The following is a 20161-nucleotide window of genomic DNA, read 5'->3' on the forward strand; positions in this document are numbered from 1 at the left end:
AAGATGTCATCACAGACCAGCATTTCATCCTGACGTTGCTTTGCTTAGGTTAGGAAGCACTGAGAAGACCACATCCCATCAGTGCAGAGTTCTCCCTTGCTTCTCTGCAGCTCCTCTTCTATGTCCGTTACTTTTCTACATGCTCTAGCTTCCAGGTTTCTTCTAGCCCTAGTCTCCCACAAGTTCACTGCAAACATGTAAAATAGTTAAAGACATGAGACTCAGAAAAATCAGATTAAATAGAAGTCATATGAAGAAGGAAAGCAGGAGGAGAGAGATGAGTGAAAAGAACTTGTAACAGTACAATCCTGTGATGTTAGTTTTGTTACACACCATTCTTAGCAGTCACTTGTTTACCCTTCGTAAACAAGATATTTAGATCTCCTTGTGTATTCAAAGCATCTCAATCAGGCGTTTGAAAATCCCAGGAATTAGCAGATGGAAACTGTGCAGGCATGGCATGAAGAAATGTGATTTTTATTTAGCTGTTATGTTCACTTCATTTTGCCCTTCATTTTCTCAGCGTGAGGCAGAATGGGAGTTATCCTTCCATCTTTAGCCTCATTTCATTGCAACAAGAAAATGTTGTTGTTGAGGCTGAAGTGACTACTTTGAACACTTAGAGGATATCCCCAGCCAGGAGCTTGGGAGGGGATATGGGTACTTACTGTTTCTGAGCCTGATCAATCCGGTTCCTGAGAGTGACAATCTGAAAACAACACACATGACTAGGGTTTTTAGGGATAAAGAAACTTTGTTCCACCACAGAGAGGAGACTTTTACCTGCTGAAGTGCTGGGAACTGTGTATCACAGGTGCCTGTGATAGGGATTAATACCTCCTTTGAGATAAAAGCTTACTCTTTCCTAAAGGAGAGAAACGTTACTCCTTGGTGATAAATCTTTAAGCCAATTTCACATTTCAAGGGAAAGAAGAGCTAGAATTTTATAGTCCTTTCTAGTAAAGTCTCTATCCATACAAATTGATCTACCATAAACTCACAAGTCAAACTGCAGGCAGATGAACTGGAACAAGCGTCGCTCTGACCAACTGGAATGCTCTTTCGTGGCCTCACCCCATGAGGTATGAGTTGATTTCACCTCACTCTTTCTCTACTCCTACATGTTAGGAAAAACATAAGCTTTGGATGGGGACATCAGGAGTGGAGTCCATATATTCTACCAGAACATCTTTGTTAGCTGGCAGAGCAGGAGGTGAGAAGCCTGCAGAAGGCACCACCTGCTTAGTCACTCATTTAATTAGAGCTACTCATCTAATTTTAAAGATGCTGAAGATGGCAATATTGAGGAGAGCTTGAGCAACCACAGAGGAAAAGGTTGGAGCAGGGGCTCTGAACATCTTCCCAAGCTCTGTTGGTGACTGCAAGCCATTGGAGTGTCTGTCTGACAAGATGTCTAACTTTGCTTTGCCGTGGGTAGATTTAGATTTCAACATGATGCGTGGAAAGCAAACACCTACCTTTTGCAGCGTAAGCACATTCTGGCCTGTCTTAGCATCATAATCCTGGCCCATAGGCCTGGACTCATTACTGAAATCCCAGGACCTCCAGTGCAGTGGAAAAGCCCCAGAGAACGAGAGTGTGACAGGGAGTCCTCTTTTGCCTCCTCACCATCTCATTTGTAACTAAGTCAAGGTTCTACCTAGCTTTTCTCATGTAGAAAAATCTCTGGCCAAGACATACATTTTGCTGCTGCTTCTGTATGCTTCAAAGTTTTCCACTGCCTCTGCATGTCCAAGAACCAGTGACCCAGCATTTGAATATTTAAAGCAGTGTTTGATATTCCTCTCGTGCAGAACAAAAGTAAAAAGTCATACATTCAGGTTGGCCCAACAACTGGGTTGATATTTCCTGGGTTGTGTCTTTCCATGGCAAACAGACAAAATAAGAGACTGAAACATTAGCAGGAACAGGACAATACAAGGAAGGAAAGAGCAGCTCGTCAGCTGCTTTTGTACTTACTCGTGGAATTTTTAATATCTGCTGCAGCAGTTTAAACTGTTTGTGGTAACTGGCTGTTTTTCACAAGTGTGGAGGAAAACCAGCTCTCTCTTCAGGTTGACCCAAGGACTTAAGACTTACCTTCACTGACAACCTTGCCATAGTGACTATTACACTCACTCTCCAAGGAAGCACCAAAGAGCAACGGATTCTACAGCCAAAGAACAGCTCCATTCCTGTGTGTTCCCATTCCTTCCTTCATCTCTCCCTTTCATCCTCACTCATCTCTCCCTCATTCTCTTTGCTGTTTTCACTTACCTTTCTCCCCACTTCCTTCCCTTAGAATCTCCCAATTCTAACACCTCAGCTGTGCATTTTCCTTCTACTTTGCCACTATTTGCACTCCACGGCCTTGATTTTCCTTATCGGCTATCTTCCATTTGTCTGCATAGAGTCTTCATTACCATAACATGTACAACACACCTGCCACTGCCTTATTTCCTGCTGTTGAACATTCAGATGACCTGTTATCCTTAAACTAACCCTCTTCAGTATTTGGGATCTGGGTAGCCATTAAGCCTCGAGGTGAAGAACCTTCCCACACTCCATACCATTCTTTTCTATGGGGTTCAGGATGCTTCTTGTGCATCCCTAAGCTTCTGCTTCTATCTCAGGTGTGTTGATTCCTGCACACAGCTAAAAGCAGAGGTTTGGACAGAGAATTATTTGTAGAGATGAACTGAGTGGGCCAAATGCTCAGTTCTTCAGCTACAACCCTGTTAGATCCTGACTCTTCTCCTAAATTACTTTAGCTCTTTTCAAAGAGCACAAAGGGAGAGAAAAAGGAAGTGAAGGAAGTCACACAAGATGCATTTTTCTTTTTCTCTCTGCACTTGGAGCCAAGTGCCAGTTTCTGTCCGGCACTGACCTCTGACCATGCTGCAGGCTCATGCATTTGGTAGCCTTTGCTGCTGCTGTTACACAGACAAGTTCATCGTACTTACTACTTGGAAAGCTCCTGCAGCCTGCAACGTACTGTTAAAATCTAAGAGAGATTGAGATAATTACATTGGTGTTGCTCATTCCCTGTCAGTGAGTGCCTGCGTAATTGGGAGTTAAAAGTAGAGCAAGACAGAATGAACCAGTAGGATTTCTCAGCCACTGAAACCTGGTGTAGGTAACATGTTGTGAAGGAAACCTATCCACTTTATGTTACCATTTGACAATGCAGTCAGATGCTCCCGTCTGGAGAAAGGTTTCAGTAACTCCAGAGAACTCAGTTCACAGGGATTCTGTCTGGGACAGGTATCAAACTTAATACATTCAAGTGTGAAATCAAAGACATTTAAAAACATTACTTTGTGATGGAAATGAGTGAATGAGTGAATTGAGACTCTGATTTTTTTTGTACCACAGTTACCTAGAAGATAAACAAGAATAAACAAAGTGTGCTTGAATAGGTGCATTTTTTCAATGACACTGGCTTTCCAAGAGGGCACTGAAAGCCTTGAGGATCATCTATGAAATTTCAGCCTAAAATGTGAAATCCAGTCCAAGTACTTCAGGGGGATTATAGTTCCAGGTGCATTTCTGCTTAAATATTCCAAAAGGTCACTGAAGAATCAAATGATTTTGCCATTGTGTAGCTTTTGCTAGAGAATTCTTGGAGATTTTAGTGTTTTGGAGCTGGTATCAGTAGAAAAATGGTTTTTCCACTCACCTCATATTTTTTCCTCTTTATTTGCTCAGTAAAGTCATACTTTTCAGTCTGCAGCTGGTATAACCAGTCCCACAGTTCCTTCGCCTTGTCCCTATGTGTTTACAGGGAAAGGGCAAGAGGAGAAACACATCACATCATGTATTTTCTGCAGTTTTCACATCACTATTAGTGAGGCATTTCACATTTTGTTCAGTTCCATTCATGCGTTATCCTGCCAACTTCTTCTGGCCTCTGAAAGCTACTTAACTCTGAAAGTTAGTCAAGGTCACACTTTCTCAGATGAGAATCTTTTAGCCTTCTACTTTTGCATGTACCCATCACTAATATGCTTCTGCCAGATTTAATTTTCCCCTTAACTTGTAAGGATAAAGAAGAGTCCAGGGGAATTAGATGAAAAGGAAGAATGTCTGAATGCCTTGGAGATGAGCACAGCAGCTTCTATTGTACAATCGCATCTGCTTTAGGGCCAAAGTTAAACTCCACTGCGTACAGTCCAGGCCATCAAGTGAAGACTGCTCTGCACCTGAGCACTCAGCTCCCAAGCCTCCAGCCTCAGTGGTATTCTTACTCATAACTTAGCAGCTCTAACTACCCCGGGTACACTGTGATAGTAAAAATCAATCTGTGAGCTTGTTTATCTTACTTCAGATTTGGGTTTAAAGTTTGTGCCTAGTCCACTGGCTGACATTCTAAATGGGACTGACAGGCCATTTCAATAATATCTCATGTCTCATTTTCCCCTCTGTTCTTCAGACCAAGGAAAAGCAGAATTTGATATTGTCCCTTGAAGAATTCCAAGGAAAGCCTCCTTCTCTCCCTCACTCTTTTGCTAGAGAGGACCCCAGGACAGTAAGTCCAAATTTCAATGGATTACATTACAGTAAGTGAGGGCAAGCATGTTACCTCAGCTTGTCTTCATTAAGATGGTCAATGTTCAAGGGCTTGCGCCTCTCTGCCAGGATCTTCTTCTTTGTCTCTCTAGCTGTTTGCTTCTTCCCTCTCTTCTGATCAGCCTATTTTCAAAACATCAACTCATGTCAGACTGCAGAAACGCAGGCTGAACAAAATAAGTTCATTAACAGAGCATGTAGGACAAGTTGCTAGGAATCCATAAGAAGGAAAGTCAATTTTTTTTCTCAACTTATAATACAGACTCTTTCTTGACAACCCAGTGGTTTAACACTTGATCTGTGCATTTACCTTTGCCAGATAGCTGCTGTATGAGGCACCCATAGAGGACAGAGCCTTCTTCTTCTTAAGATCATCCTCAGCTTTTCTCTTGGCATCTTCTTCCTCTCTCCGTGCCTTTTCCTCCTGCAGAGTGCAAGACAAAGAAGCAAGTTACTTTAGGAGAGATGCTCAGTTTCTCTAGCAACCTGTGTTCCTACAGGGAGTGTGATCAGGTAAAATACATGTGAATACTGGCAACTCTCATGTCCCACCCTTGCTTTAAGAGGATGGTCATCTCTTCTGTGGACCGAGATAGACAGAACCTGTAGTTTCTTTCCATCTCTAGAAATCTCCTTCATCTAGATGCTGAAACAAAAAGAGACATGAGGATGCTTACCGCAAGCCGTGCTTGACGCTCCTTCTCCTTCTCAGCCCGAATTCTCTGTTGCTCTGCTCTCTCAGCTCTGCGCTTCTCCTGCAAGAAGCAGTGACAAAGGCTTGAACTCAGCCATGTGGCTTCACCTGCCTCTTGTAGTCCCCACCACCAACAGCTTTGGTACACAGTGAGCCATTGGCTCCCTTGCCAGGATGTGCAGGATGGGACTGATGTGCAAATACCAGGTATGAAATGGAGATGAGTGAGAAAACAGACGTGAGAACAAGCAATCTGGGGGTGACGTGAATCATTCCTGTGCATGGCAACACTACCAAAGTAAAAAGATCAATGGTTTAAATTCTCATCTTTCTGTCATCTAGCACCACTGATGAGCAATACAAGGACTCACAATCCTCTCCTTCAGGGCAACCAGCTCTTCTTCTTCCTTACGCCTGGCCTCGAAGTGGCTGTCAATCAAAGCCTGCAGTTCAATCAGGTCTTTGTTCTGCCTCTTCTTTTGGATGTCCTAGAAGAGCAGTGAAAAGCTTTCAGTAAGCCTGTAGTGCACTAGGTACACAGCCTGGAGACTCCCAGCGCTCTGCCAACACATACAGAAACAAAAGCAGAAAGTGTTGCAGTTACCTATGGGCTGGATTCAGTACGTGTTGGTGCAGGTCAGAGACCAACCCAGGTGGTGGTCGGAAACCCAGAAGGGAACAGAATCCACAACTTCTATTTCACTGCATAGAGTTTTATCATTAGCTTGGCTTAGTATCCTCCTATGTACAAAGTTCAGCCAAAGTACTGGGATGCGAACCTTACCTAAAAATGCCCTTGCATTTTTGAGTAAGGCAGACATTTCTGCAGGGATTCTCAATACCAGAAGTTTTTCAATTACATGTCAACTTTCTAGGAAAGTATTTGAATCTCTGTTGTTAATCTTTTGCTGTCATTTTAGGTGGAGTTTCTCAGCAACAGTTGAGCACAGACCTGCTTTATTTCAAACTTCTCAGTAACTTTTGGGTCATTTGTAGCAGTGCGACAGGGGATCTTAGAGATCCTAAGCCTCTTGCTCCTTTTGCTCCAAAATTTCAAGAAGTAAGAACAAACAAACAAACAAACAAGTAATAAAGAGTTTGTCTTGGCCATATCAGCCACAAATGTATCCATAGACCTTCAAAGAGGAGAGGGCAGCCTTTAATGGAAAACACCAGCTAGCATTCATTCTGTCCTGGACAGTACCTTCAGTTATATTCAATACAGATGGAGTTACGTGGTTTTGCACATACATACAGCTCAGGTACTGACAAGCAAACACATACAGCCTCAGGAATACTCACATCAAAATCTACTTTCTCACCCTCCGGTATTTTAGGAGCAGTTAGCCTGCAGAGAGACAAAATCAAAATGGAAAGGGAAGAGAAGGGAAGGAATAGGAAAAGGAATAATAAAAAGACAAAGGGAAAACAGAAAGGGGAAATAAGAGGGGGAAAAAAAAAAGTGAGAAAAGACAGAGAAGAGAGAAAAGAGAGAAAAAAAGGATTTTCATGTTAGAAAATAGGCATGTTCTGAACTGATCTGCCCTTGAGAATGATGCTGACAAAGAGAGATGTTAATGGAGATGCAGAGCTGTGAAACAGCAAGTTAACTGAAAACAAGTCCAGAGACCACTAGAGACCCTTGAACTTCATGGAGGCTTGTGCAGAACAGGAAGTCATCTGTGAAAATGTCTTCCATTCCCCAAATCTATGGCCATTCCCTACTAGACAGAAACACAGTGGCTCACAAGGTTGTCATCCATGCACTCTTCTTCTGGGCATTTAGCAGAGTGGGAAAGGGAAGGTGCTGGAACCCAGAGCCAGGTAATCTTTAGGAAAACATAGTTAAGCTCTAGCCAGCCCAGCTTAATGTTTGCCGTTCCTCCAGCAGTCAGCAATCAGGGTTGCTCCCAGCTACATGCTTTCACAAAGAGTTTACAGCCAAGACACCTCATTTCCATTGGAAGTTGTGGGACATGGACAGTTTGTCACTTCCCCAACTCTATGATGAACTGGTTTGAAGACCCTGGCCAGTAACTGTTGCTAAGGTGTCCCCTGGCAGGAGCAAACGTCCTGGAAAGGCACACAGAGAACTGCATGAGGGGAGGGTTGTACAAAGTTTTCTGATGGCCATTTGTGTAACAGACACTGCAGGCTTCTGCTGGATCAGAAATACGATCACAAGGTTTCACTACCCTTCATACTTACTTTATTTTGGGCTTCTCCTCTGTATTTGGAAACATGGAGCAAAACAGGAAGGGAAAAAGGAGAACAGTTAGAACAACAGAGATCATGCCAGCTGCTAAAGTAAAAGGAGGGAAGGGAAATTCAATCTTAGGGGAAACATCCCAAAGAAACTGGTTAAATCACAAACACTTCCAAAAGAAATATGCAGGCTCACATACCCCTTCTGCTGGGAGTGAATCTGTTTTTATCCTTAAAACAGAATTTGGCAGAAAAGAATCAAGAGATTGTATAAAAGTCCCAAACGTAGCATCTGGAAGGCAGTAAATGATTTCATGTAAATGACGAATTATTTTTCTCAAAATGTCCTGACCGACTTCTAAGGAGGACAGCTGGGCATTCAGGTGGAGGAAAACATTGCCTGTTTCAATCAGCCCTTCATTCACTGAAGTTAGCTTGGATTTGTAATGGAGTCACTGATAAAATAGGCTTGGTTGATTTAAATTAAAGGCCTCACATGGAGGCCAGGAGGGAAAAAAAGGCTGATGCCCTGTATTTTCTCTGTGCCCACGGGCTCCTAAGACAGCTTAAGACACATATCTTGGAGATATCTTGATGCCATGAGGAGAATGTTCCTTTTTCTGTACCATGTGGTGCCCATCAAACCCAGCTTGGAAAGACCATCCTCTCTTAGTGAGCAAAATTTCCATAAGTGGTAATGGAAATAATCTTTGCATCTCCAGGGAAGATGTAATACCCTGTAAGGAGGGCTAAGCCATCACAGAGGCTGGCAGTCAGAGGTGTCTCCCTGCAACAAGTTACCTTTTCCTGGCTCTCAGAAACGTGCTGTCTTTAGGAGTTTCTTGCTTAACATCTGTGCTTGTGATCAATCCCCCTCTCTGCTATGCCTTTTATACTTTTGATATTAGCCCAAGTCTAATGCCAATAAGTTCAGCACTGTTATTCTCACAAATAGAAGTGAATTAAACTTACATATTTATTCTGGCCCAGTCTCACAGAGGCTCAGATTGACTTTCATAACCACATGCTACGTTTGAACTTTCAGGGATGCTGGATTTTGCTGTACAAGACTTTCCCTGTGTTGGTTCAGTGGGAGGAACAGAGGTAAAAAGCTCACAGCCTATTAAACCTGGTAAAAACAGGTGGCTTTGTAAAGGAAAAATGAAACCTGCTTCCCTCAGGAGTGAATGCCTGGTTATCCGTATCAAGACAGAGAAAGATATTATAATACCTAATAGAATATAATATATTACATTATATTATATAGTATTAATTTTGTCAAGTGCTCATTTGCATCCACTTTGGGACTGACTGGGGAAACTGTGAATAGGAATGGAAACAGAGAATTAAAAAAATCAATAATAATGAGGGAGAAAATATCAAAAACTGATACTAGAAAATATTTAGTGGAGATGCTTGCAAGGATATTGGATAATCAGAGATGGAGGAAGTGACTGAAAATGAGAAACTGGGATAATTATGAGAAAAGATGTGAGTGATGAATAAAGGAGATCAGAAGCAAAGCTTTCTTTTCTCTCACATATCAATTTCAGAAATGAAATTTCTGAGGCAGGCATTTTCCTCACTTACTATAAGAACATTGCCTACTAAAACATACTTCAGCAGAGGCCTCTAAATGCCAGAGCAGTGCTAATAAAACACACAACATGTAATTAGAAAAGATTGAGAGCACTTCTATAAAGGAAGCCACAAATCACTCCTGAAGAAAAATAGGCAAAAATGTACTTCTGTGCTTCTCCAGTTATTTTTTCAAATCATTTTGCTTTTCAAATAGCCAGTGAGCTTATTAAAACATAGGTTACATGGTTCTATTTTTGTTCTTCAAGCTGGACAGTGGAAGTAGTCACGATTAACCAGACTAACAGGGATGTTAATTCACACAGGATTCCCTTCCCTCGTGACACAGCCAGGTAATTCTCATAAACACTCCTGTTTAACTTAAGGCTGTCAGTTAGTAACACTTCAGAGAGAAAAAAGAGGAGAGGAAATGATGGATTTTGTTTGTTGACCTTGAGTGCCAGGATTGACATCTGTCTGTCAATGACTGGGTGAATTTGGCTTCAGCTTCCACCAAATCAGCATTTTCAATGTAATCAAACCAACAAACAATTGTCAAAAATAAATAAATGTATGAATAAAAGGTTGATTAGTTTTCTTGAAAAAAAAAAAAAAAAAAGGTGTAGTTAGGATATTTAAAGGTGCCTCCAGAAAACCAGAAAAGGGGAAAATGAAGAAACAGAATGATTTATTTAAAAATGAGCAGCAATTAAGATGTCCTTTGCAGTACATGATCCAGCATGGTCCATACTGAATGCACCAAAAGGAGCTCAGAGATGTGATTTCTTTTGAGATACCCCATCTTTCATGAGAGAGTCAAGGAACTGGGCCAAAATTTATTGATACACAGGAATTTTCGTAGCAAATTCCTGTCCTTGGTGGTGGATTTTGATTGATCTTGTGCTCATTCTGCCCACGGAGCATAGGGCAAAATGTGACAAAATTTTGTGACAAAATCCCCATACACATTCCTGCCTAAAGAAGGCAAGAACCACTGGAAATCCAAGTTCACTGACATGGTGATTAGAGGTAGAGTCTCTGAATTTCTGGTTTCCAAAAGAGTTGGTTCAAAGACAACACACAGCACAGTAAACATTCTCCTGCTCACTCTGTGAGATATTCCCACCACAGTCCTCTTTATGCAAATCCATCTGACCTGCCTTTGCTTCAATCAGAAATTCCTAAACACCCTCCTTTGCCCCACTGCTGAGAAACAACATCTCTAACCCACAGTGTGTCCCTGAAAAACAGTATGCTATTAAAAAAGTAAGAGGGAAGAAATAGGAGAGAAAGAAAGAGGAAAAGATCCCATTTTGAAGTGAAAAGTGTTGTGAGAGGCTCTGAAAGGTCCTCAGAGGATATCCCTAGAATTAAAAAATGAAAAATAAAATCCTGAAAAGTGAACAAGTAAATTTAAACGAACAAAGTGAAAAACAAAAACAAAACAAGAAATCACAGAAAAAGAAAAATCGTTCCCAGTGGTGTTGGGCTTTGTCTTCGGAAACATCTGGCCAAATAATATAGGGGTTGAGGCAATCAGAACACAACTTAGCTACGTCAAAGGTTTTTGAAGTCCACGAGAGTCTTCCTATACCTTTAAACTGATTTTGCATTTTGCTCTGGGGGCTGGAGTTACTTGCCCGCATACCAGAGCAAAACTGTCCCTTCATAGATTTGGTTCTTTCGAGATTCTCATTTCTATCTATGTGTTCCAGGGCCTATTTAACCAGATTTTTAAAAATTTACTGTTTTAAGCAGCAAATGAATTGTTCCATCAGTCTGAATAAATTCATTTGTATGTTCAGTGCTAAGGACCATTTTAAGTGTGTGGTTGGAGCAGAAATTTAAATATCTGCAGATTCCAGCCTGAAGAGCTTGACCTTCAAGGGTGGATGAGGGAGGCATATCCACACAAGGCCAAGCTTCATTTTTAATCATACCAATGGAATTAAAGAGAGGCTTGACTAATTATTTGGGTTGAAAGGTTATGATAATGAAAGATTTGATACATGGGATTTATCTGAAAAAAACAGAACAAGTTTCTAGGTCTTGAGTTTCACCACCTGCTACCCTAGTGGAGATGTACAGAGTTCCCAAGAGTGACCGGATATACACAGTGAGTGATTCTTTGCGGCAGTGAGGTTTTGGCCCAGTTCCTGAGTTTAAAATCAGGTGAGAAACAAAAACACAAACAAACAAAAAAGGGTGAGATGTTAGAAAGATGACTTTGTTGTCCTAAGACAACAGCGAGCTACCATCATAGTATCCGCCTTCTTCGTCAGCTGTAGATAGAAGGATAAAAGCAAAAGAAAAGAAGCACAGTAGTCAATCCACAACCAGCACTGTTGTCCTAAAAGCAGCCGTCCCTGTTCCCTCCCCACTACACTGGGAACCTGGGGCTCTCTGGAGATCGAATGAAAAGAAGAAACAAAGAGAGAAGGGTGTCTAGCTCTTTACAACAGCCGTACGTAAATACAAGGCAATAGTAAGCTGCAGTACATTTGCAAGGCGTTTTAGCCAGGCACAATTGTGCTTGGTATGGTATCTCATCCCACTAGGAAAATGCCAAATCATGAACCAGTTATGTAAGTACAGATTTGTATTATTCATTTAATGGTTCCCAACAGTTAAAAGTGTGTTCTGTAATGTACTCCACCCTACATTGCCCAGCACACCTGGAAATGACTAGCTGTAAACTGAACTCAACAAATATCTTTGTTCCCCCTGACAGAAACTTTGTTTTTCTATCTGATACTGAAGTACTGTGCTTCTGGTCTCCAGCATCATCCTGTAAGGAGCTCAAGGGCAGGTGTTATGAGAACAGGAACAAAACATATCCATCTTCTGTAGATTTTCCTGAATGTCTATTATGAAAGCAGCAGCTTTAGTTACGTAGAAGTAAGGACAAAGCAATAGCTCCATATTCAGACTCATACCCAAATCCAACAATATTGGGTCTTCTTGCATCCAAACAGCAACTAGAAGCTTTCATGTGAATGGGAGCAAAATATCCAAGTCCCTGAACCATCATCTAGGGACTCACTCTTTCACCTTTTTGTCTCTCAATTCTGTCTTTCCAGGACAATAAACTGCAGCAGCCATGAAGAAGACCTGAGCCCTGCTAAGCCACATGTTGTGGTCATTATTTAGTCAGGGCTTTATATATATATACATATTTATATACCCAAGGGATGTGCTGACCCACAAGTTCCACAGAACGAAGAGCCTGAGGTCACTGCAGTGGAGCTAAGACCACAGGATCCATACTGCTGTACCTATTTTGTGGAGCATTTTTGGTTAGCAAGCATACAACCCTTTTCTCCAAGTTTGTCCAAAGCCATCCAGAGAGGCTGCTTCCCTCCCACGCTACCTGTGCTCTTGAACAAGGTCAGTGTTTTCAACACTGTTTCCCCAGCTCTGAAAAAGAAAAAGGGTGAGAGTCTTTAGAGGCATCATCACATACCTTCTTCAGGGGCTTCTTCTGTGTCATGGTGTGAGCAGCGATGGAAAGACAGGAAATGGGAAGAAAGAAAAAAGGAAGAAAACAGAACAGATATTTAAAGTTCTTGGAAGCCTGAGAAAGAAACAAGGGAATGTGTGAGGGGAAAAGATGAAGTGATTAGTGAATTAAGGCAAAGAGAAAAGGTATCTGGAGAGGCTGTAGGGAGTTAAAGATGCTGTAAGGTTAAAGTAGTAGTAAGTAGGGAGATTAAAGGAGAAGAAAGCTGAAAGGGATCGTTACGGTTAATATTTGTTTCTCTTGCTTTGTTCTCTTCTACCAGACCAGGACTCCTGTTCACACACACTCACACCTGTGTTGCAAATACACAGAGTAAATCAGAAGTCATGTCACATACCTGGCTCATGAACTTCATGTGTGAAGTGTCATGGAACAAGATGCAATGGAAAATAAGAGAATGAGAACGAGAAACCTGTTATTCCACAAAGCAAAAGAGCTTTCAAGCCAAAGGGGCGGAGAAGTAGAGAGAGGAAAAGGAAATAACATTGAGAAGTAAACCTGAGATAAAATAAGTTAATTACATTTGAAATAGCATGTAAACAGAAGTCACAGGAAAGGAAAAGAATTTGGTCAAGTGAAAACGATTTATGATAACAGTGCAATGCTTTAAACAAAGCACTTATGAGCATTTTATGCATAAAGCACAATCTGACAGCACAGTGTACCAAGGTCTACCTTGGTTTGAAATATGCACATGAACAGAGCACTTTCAAGGCACTATCAGATCCATCCTTTTCTACAGCAGCATTCCAGCCCATTCAGATTAACATGTGTTTAGTAACCTGCTGAAATACCTGCTGTAACTCATCATCTGCACTCAGCTAACTTTCAGAGAAGCTCGGTTCTCTGTTATGGATCTATGGCCCATGTCATTTTCTTCCTTGAAGACGGTCTGGATGGTTGTCTAAATTTACTGCTCTGCTTCACATCCATTTGCAATGGAGATTTTCAAATTGATTACTTCAGAGGAAGAAAACGTTGATTAAAGTCTGTGCGGGTCTACAATTCATTCCTCGAAATTCAGCAAGGCAAGAATTGATTAGCGGTGCAGATCTGAGGGACAGCTTTTGATTTGCAGCCATGCATGCACTACTGAATATTTTGCAAAGCAGGCATAAAAAACTGCAAAATCTCTCTGTATTTATGCTTCCTATGTTTAGTCAATGGGTCAAATTCTGCCCTGAGATTTGAAACGAAGCTTTCACTGTAGGACGAAATATTCATTCTCATATCACAGCACAAGATTTAACCCATTCCACAAAGATTCATTCTGCTGATCTACCCTTTCACAATAGCATATGTGTTGCCCAGTTTTTAATAGCATTTCCAAAAAAGAGAAACAAAAAATATATATACAAAATGCATGCAAGGTGCAAGTTATCATTAACAGCTTGGTTATCATCTCCTGTCACCTTGTATTCAATTCCTATGCATGCTGTCCCAGCAGGCAGGCAGGCACTGGGGAGTTTAGAAGTTAAATCACATACCTGGAGGGGGGGCTTCATTTAGTAGGAAGTGTCAGGGGAAAAGGATACGAAAGGAAGATAAAAGAATTAGAAGTTATTCAGGAAGGGATCACCTCAAACTTTGGTAAGATCAGGTTGACAGAGGTATCTTTTACATACTAGGTTATAGGGAGAGTGTTAATAAGTGTGGAAGAGAAGAGCGTTTACAGTGGAGTGTGAAAAACACAGGGAGGGGATGTAATAGAAGTGAAGGATAAAAGGAATTTGAATGCTGATGGATTGCAGCCATTTAATCATGCAAATATAGAAATACTGGACAGCTTTAGTATCACCCATGACCCTTAAGTTTAAATAAAACAGTTTCCCAATTGTGCAGTGTGACCTGTTTCAGCTGTATGCATGCCTTTGTGAGAGTATAAGTATGAGGGGATGAGAGTGACTGCGGGGAAGTCTTGCTCTGTGTGCATCTTTCCTTTTCCCTCTGAAGCTGCCCCATCTGATATCCACCGCTGGCAGATTTGGGGCTTAGCTCCACAGAAAAGGAAATATTTAGGCCTACACAGAGTTTCTCCTAAGCTTTTGGCAAGGTGCTACTGCAGGTACAAGTACTTTTTTCTGTTTCTTACAGGGATAGTGAATTTTAGGGGATGGATTGATCCTTCATGAGTGCTTTGTTTCAACATCTTCAAATTCCTATGTGCAGAAATGCCTCAGATTAACACATAGGGATTTAGACATTGCATGCACTGTTGGTTAGATAGGAAACACCACAGCGAAGAAAAGCAACAGAAACAGGGCAAGAAACACAACAGCAATAGCTCTGATCTCATGCAGGACCTAGGACACAACAGCAGAGATGTGCGAGACAAAAGCAGCATTAATAGCACAGAATCAAAATACTAAGAGAGCACTGTGAAGAGCTGCCAGAGGCTCTCACTGTGTTCATATCTCCTTTATAAACCTTCCTCTCTGTTACAGACAGACAGTTCCAAGGGAAAAGGCAAGGGAAGGCTGTAGGTAAGGCCTGACTTAATCATATTTCATTAGTAATTTGTGCAGGTTCCAAGCCGCTAAGTGTGTTAAAGACCAACACACAGGACTGGGGGAGCTGCTCAGTTGGCTTGGGGCTGCAGGGGAAGAAGGTGAAGAGCATGCAGAGAAGCTGGTATGGCAGCAAGGTGCCCCAGCTTGGGCAAGCCACACTCAGAAAAGATTTAGGAGCAGGTGAGAATGAACAAATATAGCTAAAATAGGAAGAGTAGGATGTGAGAATAGGAGGGAGCTGGTAAGCAGCACACGCGCACTTGTTGAAGCATTCAGTCATGCAAAATCAATCAGACATCCCTCCCAGCCTCAGACACTGAAGGAAGCTGAGCTGGTATCCCTTTACAGACAGCAAAGGGGAATATCTGGGATGGGCTGCACTGAGACGTGACTGGCCTCAGGAAGCTACCCAAAATGGCACAGAATCACTTGCACGCTGCAGAGGATGCTACAAGTTCAGTTGATGCTTTTCCACAGAATAAAACCTTGTAACTTTCCTGTCAGCAGCCCAAGGAAGTCTCTGAGTCCACTTAGTGACCATCGCTGCAGCTGACACTTTAGAATGCTGTTTACAGAAATGTTATTACATTTTCATGCATCAATTAGCTCGTCCTCATAATTATTCATTACAAGGTAGAGGGAAATATTACTGATGGAAGGTGTAAGGAAGCTGAAGTTACAGTTCATCATTAATGTTTGTGCTTTTATCTGGTCCTTCCACCATCTTCGAATTCCTGAGTATAATAACAGAGTTACTGACAGGCTTTTCTCTCTCTCTTTTTTTTTTTTTTTTTTTTTTTTTTTTTTTTTTTTTAACTTTTTTTTTTTATGTTTCCACTTTGTCCCATTTCAGAGCACAACCCAATTGTGAAATGGCCAATTGCAATTGGATCTCCAGCACTCAATAACCCTTCGCATTGACGCAGAGGAATTCAGAAGTCACATACCTGCATGATGGACTTCTTTAAGAGGAAAGTAGCAGGTGAGGAGATGCAAAGGAAAATAAGAGAATTAAAGCACTAAAGAGAGGATCATTAAAAAAGAAACAAACAAGTTACAAGGTTTTTTAGCCAGGGTGGAGGGGATTAAAGGCATGAAAGACATTAATAAGATTAAAGGAGAAATACGAAGGGAAATGGATTTTGATCAGAAAGTTGTGGCAGGAGGGAGGGTGTGGGGGGTGAGATGCAGGTGAACGACACAGTCACGTTAAAAATCAAGTACCGTCAGTTGGCACATGGATTAACTTGTATTAAAGTCAGGTCCATTAGGATCCGTAGGTTTGAACATGTGAGAAGGGCACAGACAACTCGCCCTTATTCATGTGCATAGAAATCCCAGCCCCTGCAGAAATCAGTGGGCTTGGAGGAGCTGGCACCTATTTCCCAAGTAGCCAGGATTTCACCATCTATATGGGGCACACCAGTGCAGGGCAGTGAACAGAGCACATTCCTGCTCTCAGGCTCATGAGATCAAGTGTGGGCATCCAGAGGGGCTGGGAGGGGCATTTAAAGGTCAGTGGAGTTGGGCTGGTGGGCAGATGCTCTGGTGGGCATGTTGTATTACCATTCTGCTAATCATACACTCTGCCTTGCCAGATCTGGCATTTAATACACACTATAAAATCAAGCCCAATAGCAATCTTGCTATCCCCATGTTCTCAAAATGCATATTAACCCATGAAAATACCAATAGTGGTGTAGTGGTGGGGGGAAAAAAGCAAACAACCACATCTTTTTTTTTCTGAATGTGCTTTTTTTTTTTTTTTCTTTCTAGAAATACATTGCAGCGAAAATGATGTTACTTGTTCTGACCCTTAGAAAACCAGGAGTGATGGTGTGTGACATGTGGCACAATCCCTTCCCCAACTGGTGTCCACACACACAGCCTGGTTAAGGAAATCAGAGCGCAAGGGCAATAAAAGCAATACCCAATCCAATCCAGCACAGCATGCAACTGCTGGGGAGACAAATTGTTGCAATAGTGACAGCTAAAAACTGATGCATTCCGTTAACAAGCATGCAGTACAGGACCTTCTCTTCTCAAGCTATGGAAGGCATTGGTGTGGACAAAGCACTTAGCTCAGTATAAAACACACATGCTCTTCACATCTTGTTCAGTTCCCCTGCCTTCTAGCCAGGAGAGCTATCAGGAGGCTGACAGCTAGATCAGAACAGCAATTAGTACTTATTATAGCTTGTCCTACACGAGTGAAGCAGCTCCCAGCAGTCATGCAGAGGATATTTTCACATCCTCTCCTCTTCGGCCACCTCCAGAATTCCTGCACATGTTACTGCTCCAGACATAAACAGGAATTTGCGAATGATAGCACATAACTTCCACATGAGTGTGAGCTTTAGTGGGTGGAAGAGTCACAAAACAAAATGCAAAGAAATACAAGAGCGTTAGGAACAACATCCATATAACAAACTTGCACCCATGCAAAATTAAGGGGAGGGGAAGTCTGAGAATATATTGCATGGAAATAGAATAATATGGATAAAATAAAGAAGTGCTGCTGAAAATGAGGGTACTAGTAGAGATAGTAAGAAGGTAAAGCTGGTTTAAGTGGCCTTATCAGATGTCATTTGTCTTAAACACACATTACTGCAGTTCTGGATAGAGCACAATCTCACACTGCCAAAGCTCACCCAGGATTACAGTAGAATTACAACCTGGAGCCAACAGCTTTTTGGTGGCATGAGGCTGCACTTACGATTGTCTGATGATAGCTTCGAAATTCCATTGCATCAATATGGAGAAAGCTATCTTTAACCATTCGTAAAGTTAAATAACACAGAAATCATTGCCAGTTGCTTTTTCATACAACAGGCATCAAAGCTAAGAAATGGACATGAGGAAAGGCTGCCATGGGAACACCAGCCATGGGCACAGCCACAGGTTGGCCAGCACTTGGCCCAACACAACATGAGGTCCAAAAATTTGTGCCTCCCAAAGAGGCACACGCATTCTCAGAGCACAGGGAATCCAAACTGCACAAGGGCTTTATGCTTCCCAGCGCCTTGACACTTTGCTTTCATGCAACAATTACTATACAGTATCATCAGAACATGAAGTGTCAAGACAAACATGATGGGAGAACAGCACCCAACACAGCTGTAAGTTTAAATCTGCACTCCTATGTCTGTTTTTGACTCCTGTTTCTCTTTAACATCTCTGGTCATCTTGGCCACATCTGAACTCACTCCGTACAAGGGGAATTTGGGAGTCATCTCACGTACCTTCCTCATGATGAGCTTTAGTGAGTGCAAGAGTCACAGAGCAGCATGCAAAGGAAGACAGAAGTGTTAGTAACTGCAAGACAGCCTTACACACACATAAAACAAAGGGAAAAGGATTTCTGAGACAGTATTGTGGGAAAATAAATTAATACAGATGGAAAAATCACTACTGAAATTGAGGGTGCAGACAATCTGAGATATTGTGACCATAAACTCGATTTCAGTGGTCGTATCAGATGTCACTTGTCTTAAACACACATTACTGCATTTCTGGATAAAGCACACAGTCTCACACTGCCAAAGCTTGCTCAGGTTTACAGTGGAATTTCAAGCTGAAGCCTACAGCTTTTTGGTGGCATAAAGCTGCGCTTAATACCACGAGATGACTGCCTAGAAAATTTCATCTTTAATCATTTGCAAAACTAAATAACATAGAAATAATGGCCAGTTGTTTTATTACACAACAGTTACCAAAGCTAAGGAATGGGTAAGTGGAAAGGCTGTTGTAGGAAAATGAGCCAGGCGCAGCTCAGTAGGAGGGCTGGTACTTGGCCCAATGTAACGGGACATTCAAGGTACTGTGCCTCCCGAAGAGACGCACAGCCTCAGGGCAGAGGGTTTCCAAACTGCCCAAGGGTTTTAGTTTCCCAGCACCTTGACACTTTGTTATCATGTAAGGATTACTACAAAGTATCACCAGGACATTAAGGGTCAAGACCAAGCTCGAAGGGACTACAGAATCCAACACAGTTGAAGGCATAATCCTGCACCCCTATGACTGCTTTCAACTCCTGTTTCCCCTTAACATCTTGGGTCATCTTGGCCACATCTGAGCTTACTCTGTACAAGGGGAATTTGGGAGTCATCTCACGTACCTTCCTCATGATGCGCTTTAGTGAGTGGAAGAGTCACAGAGCAGGATGCAAAGAAAGACAAGAGCGTTAGGAACTGCAAGACAACCTTGCATCCATACAAAACAGAGGGGAGGGGATTTCTGAGACAGCATTGGGGGGAAATAAAATAATACAGATACAAAAATCACAACTGAAATTGAGGGTACAGGGAACCTGAGAAATTCAGAATATAAACCTGAAATAAGCAGCTGTATAAGATGCCAATTGAATTAAAAGCCTATCACAGAATTACTGGATAAAACATGCACTTACTACCAATAGACAGAGGACAAGTAAGCTCTTTATACCAACATGACAAAAGCCATCTTTAATCATTTCTAATGCTAAGTAATATAGATAGAATGGCCAGTTGCTTTGTTACACAACAGGCATCAAAGCTAAGAAATGGACATGAGGAAAGGCTGCCATGGGAACACCAGCCATGGGCACAGCCACAGGTTGGCCAGCACTTGGCCCAACACAACATGAGGTCCAAAAATTTGTGCCTCCCAAAGTGACACATGCAGCCTCAGAGCACAGGGTGTTCAAGCTGCCTAGGAGTTTCATGATTCACACTTTGACATTTGGTTTTTAGGCAACAATTACTGGAAAGTATCACAAGGACATTGAGAGTCAAGACCAAACTTGAAGTGACAGGAGTACAGAACCCAACGTTGCTGTAAGTTTAAATCTGCACTCCTATGTCTATTTTCAGCTCCTGTTTCCCTTTGACATCTCATGTGCTCTTCGCCACATCTGAGCTTACTGTGAACAACAGGAATTTAGGGATTATCTCACATACCTTCCTCATGATGCGCTTTAGTGAGTGGAAGAGTCACAGAGCAGGATGCAAAGAAAGACAAGAGAGTTAGGAACTGCAAGACAACCTGGCATCCATACAAAACAGAGGGGAGGGGATTTCTAAGACAGCATTGTGGGGAAGTAATATA

General features: G+C 41.9%; 1 protein-coding gene across 7 annotated transcripts in view; it reads right to left on the bottom strand.

Annotated features, from left to right (window-relative positions):
• Window positions 1-20161, bottom strand: part of TNNT3 (troponin T3, fast skeletal type) — a 43186-nt gene that overhangs the window by 2141 nt on the left and 20884 nt on the right. For 5 of the 7 annotated variants that reach the window (XM_042813792.1, XM_042813790.1, XM_042813787.1 and 2 more), the window contains 5 exons: window positions 5635-5751; window positions 5247-5324; window positions 4880-4993; window positions 4583-4692; window positions 3680-3770 (listed from right to left, as the gene is read on the bottom strand). In XM_042813792.1, the coding sequence (XP_042669726.1) occupies window positions 3680-3770; window positions 4583-4692; window positions 4880-4993; window positions 5247-5324; window positions 5635-5751 (510 nt within the window). Of the gene's footprint in view, window positions 1-668; window positions 710-3679; window positions 3771-4582; window positions 4693-4879; window positions 4994-5246; window positions 5325-5634; window positions 5752-6565; window positions 6612-7471; window positions 7491-12903; window positions 12916-19193; window positions 19209-20013; window positions 20029-20161 lie in introns of all 7 variants that reach the window. The other 2 variants (XM_042813785.1, XM_042813786.1) reach the window with 2 other exon arrangements.

The sequence above is a fragment of the Centrocercus urophasianus genome, unplaced genomic scaffold, assembly GCF_019232065.1.
Source record: "Centrocercus urophasianus isolate 14NV4802_14NV808 unplaced genomic scaffold, USGS_Curo_1.0 seq_14, whole genome shotgun sequence".
In the NCBI taxonomy this organism is placed as follows: domain Eukaryota; kingdom Metazoa; phylum Chordata; class Aves; order Galliformes; family Phasianidae; genus Centrocercus; species Centrocercus urophasianus.